This window comes from Antrostomus carolinensis, unplaced genomic scaffold, assembly GCF_000700745.2.
Source record: "Antrostomus carolinensis isolate BGI_N321 unplaced genomic scaffold, ASM70074v2 scaffold37806, whole genome shotgun sequence".
In the NCBI taxonomy this organism is placed as follows: domain Eukaryota; kingdom Metazoa; phylum Chordata; class Aves; order Caprimulgiformes; family Caprimulgidae; genus Antrostomus; species Antrostomus carolinensis.
Genome location: NW_010324607.1, coordinates 1 through 772, shown reverse-complemented (window position 1 = coordinate 772; position 772 = coordinate 1). Strand labels below are relative to the sequence as shown.

General features: G+C 62.2%; 1 protein-coding gene across 1 annotated transcript; it reads right to left on the bottom strand.

Annotated features, from left to right (window-relative positions):
* Positions 1–7: 7 nt before the first annotated feature.
* On the bottom strand, positions 8–561 carry CNPY2 (canopy FGF signaling regulator 2; the record flags this gene model as incomplete). The annotated part of the gene is made up of 2 exons (XM_010170991.1): positions 8–92; positions 364–561. Coding segments are annotated over 2 exons (283 nt in total), but the record flags the coding sequence as incomplete, so codon positions are not given.
* Positions 562–772: the final 211 nt, after the last annotated feature.

Sequence of the window (772 nt, the reverse complement as noted above, 5' to 3'; positions counted from 1 at the left end):
CGCTTGCTGCAGAGCCGATCCTTGACGTTGTCAGCCTCGTGGGACAGGAATTCGATGAGTTCATCCTCGTACTCCTCAGCGATGCTCTCACACTGTAATGGGAGCCACAACCACAACACGGGCTCAGGCAATGCCAGCAGCACCCGGAGGAGCCCAGAGCCAGACCCTGCACCCACCCACCCCAGCCCAGGAGCAGCCTCCTTCCCTCCAGCCCCAGGAAGGACCAGGGGAAGCAGCCAGGAGCTGCCATTGGGATCAGCTCATCCCTAGAAGGGCCGGGGCTGCCCCACACAGCGGGTCCTGCCCCCCAAAACCACCGCTGAGCCCTGACAGATGCCACGAGGACCCTGTCCCCTCACGCACCGCAAACTTCAGGCTAGAAGCCACGTCGCCATCAATTTTGACCCCAGAAAGGTCCATCTTGGTCCCGTCGTGGGAGATGACCCGGACGTAGCTCTTGCGGTGCGTGGAGGGATCCACTTTTTCCCCATATTCCTTCATCTTCTCGCACACCCGCTCCAGCAGCTCCGTCAGATGCGCCTCCGACCGGGCGTAGGGCACCTGAGGCACAAGCTGAGGTCAGACCTTCCAGTGGGAGAGTGGAATGGGAACTGCACGATCCCCGAGAGCCAGGGAGCACTGAGATGTGGTCAGATGTCTCCACAGATGCCCTGGGAACACCATAGGGCTGCGCTGGTGCCAGGCAGAGGAGGGAGCTGAGGGGTGGGAGATGGGGCTCATCCAGAGCACCCACCCAGCGTGGGTCTGAACC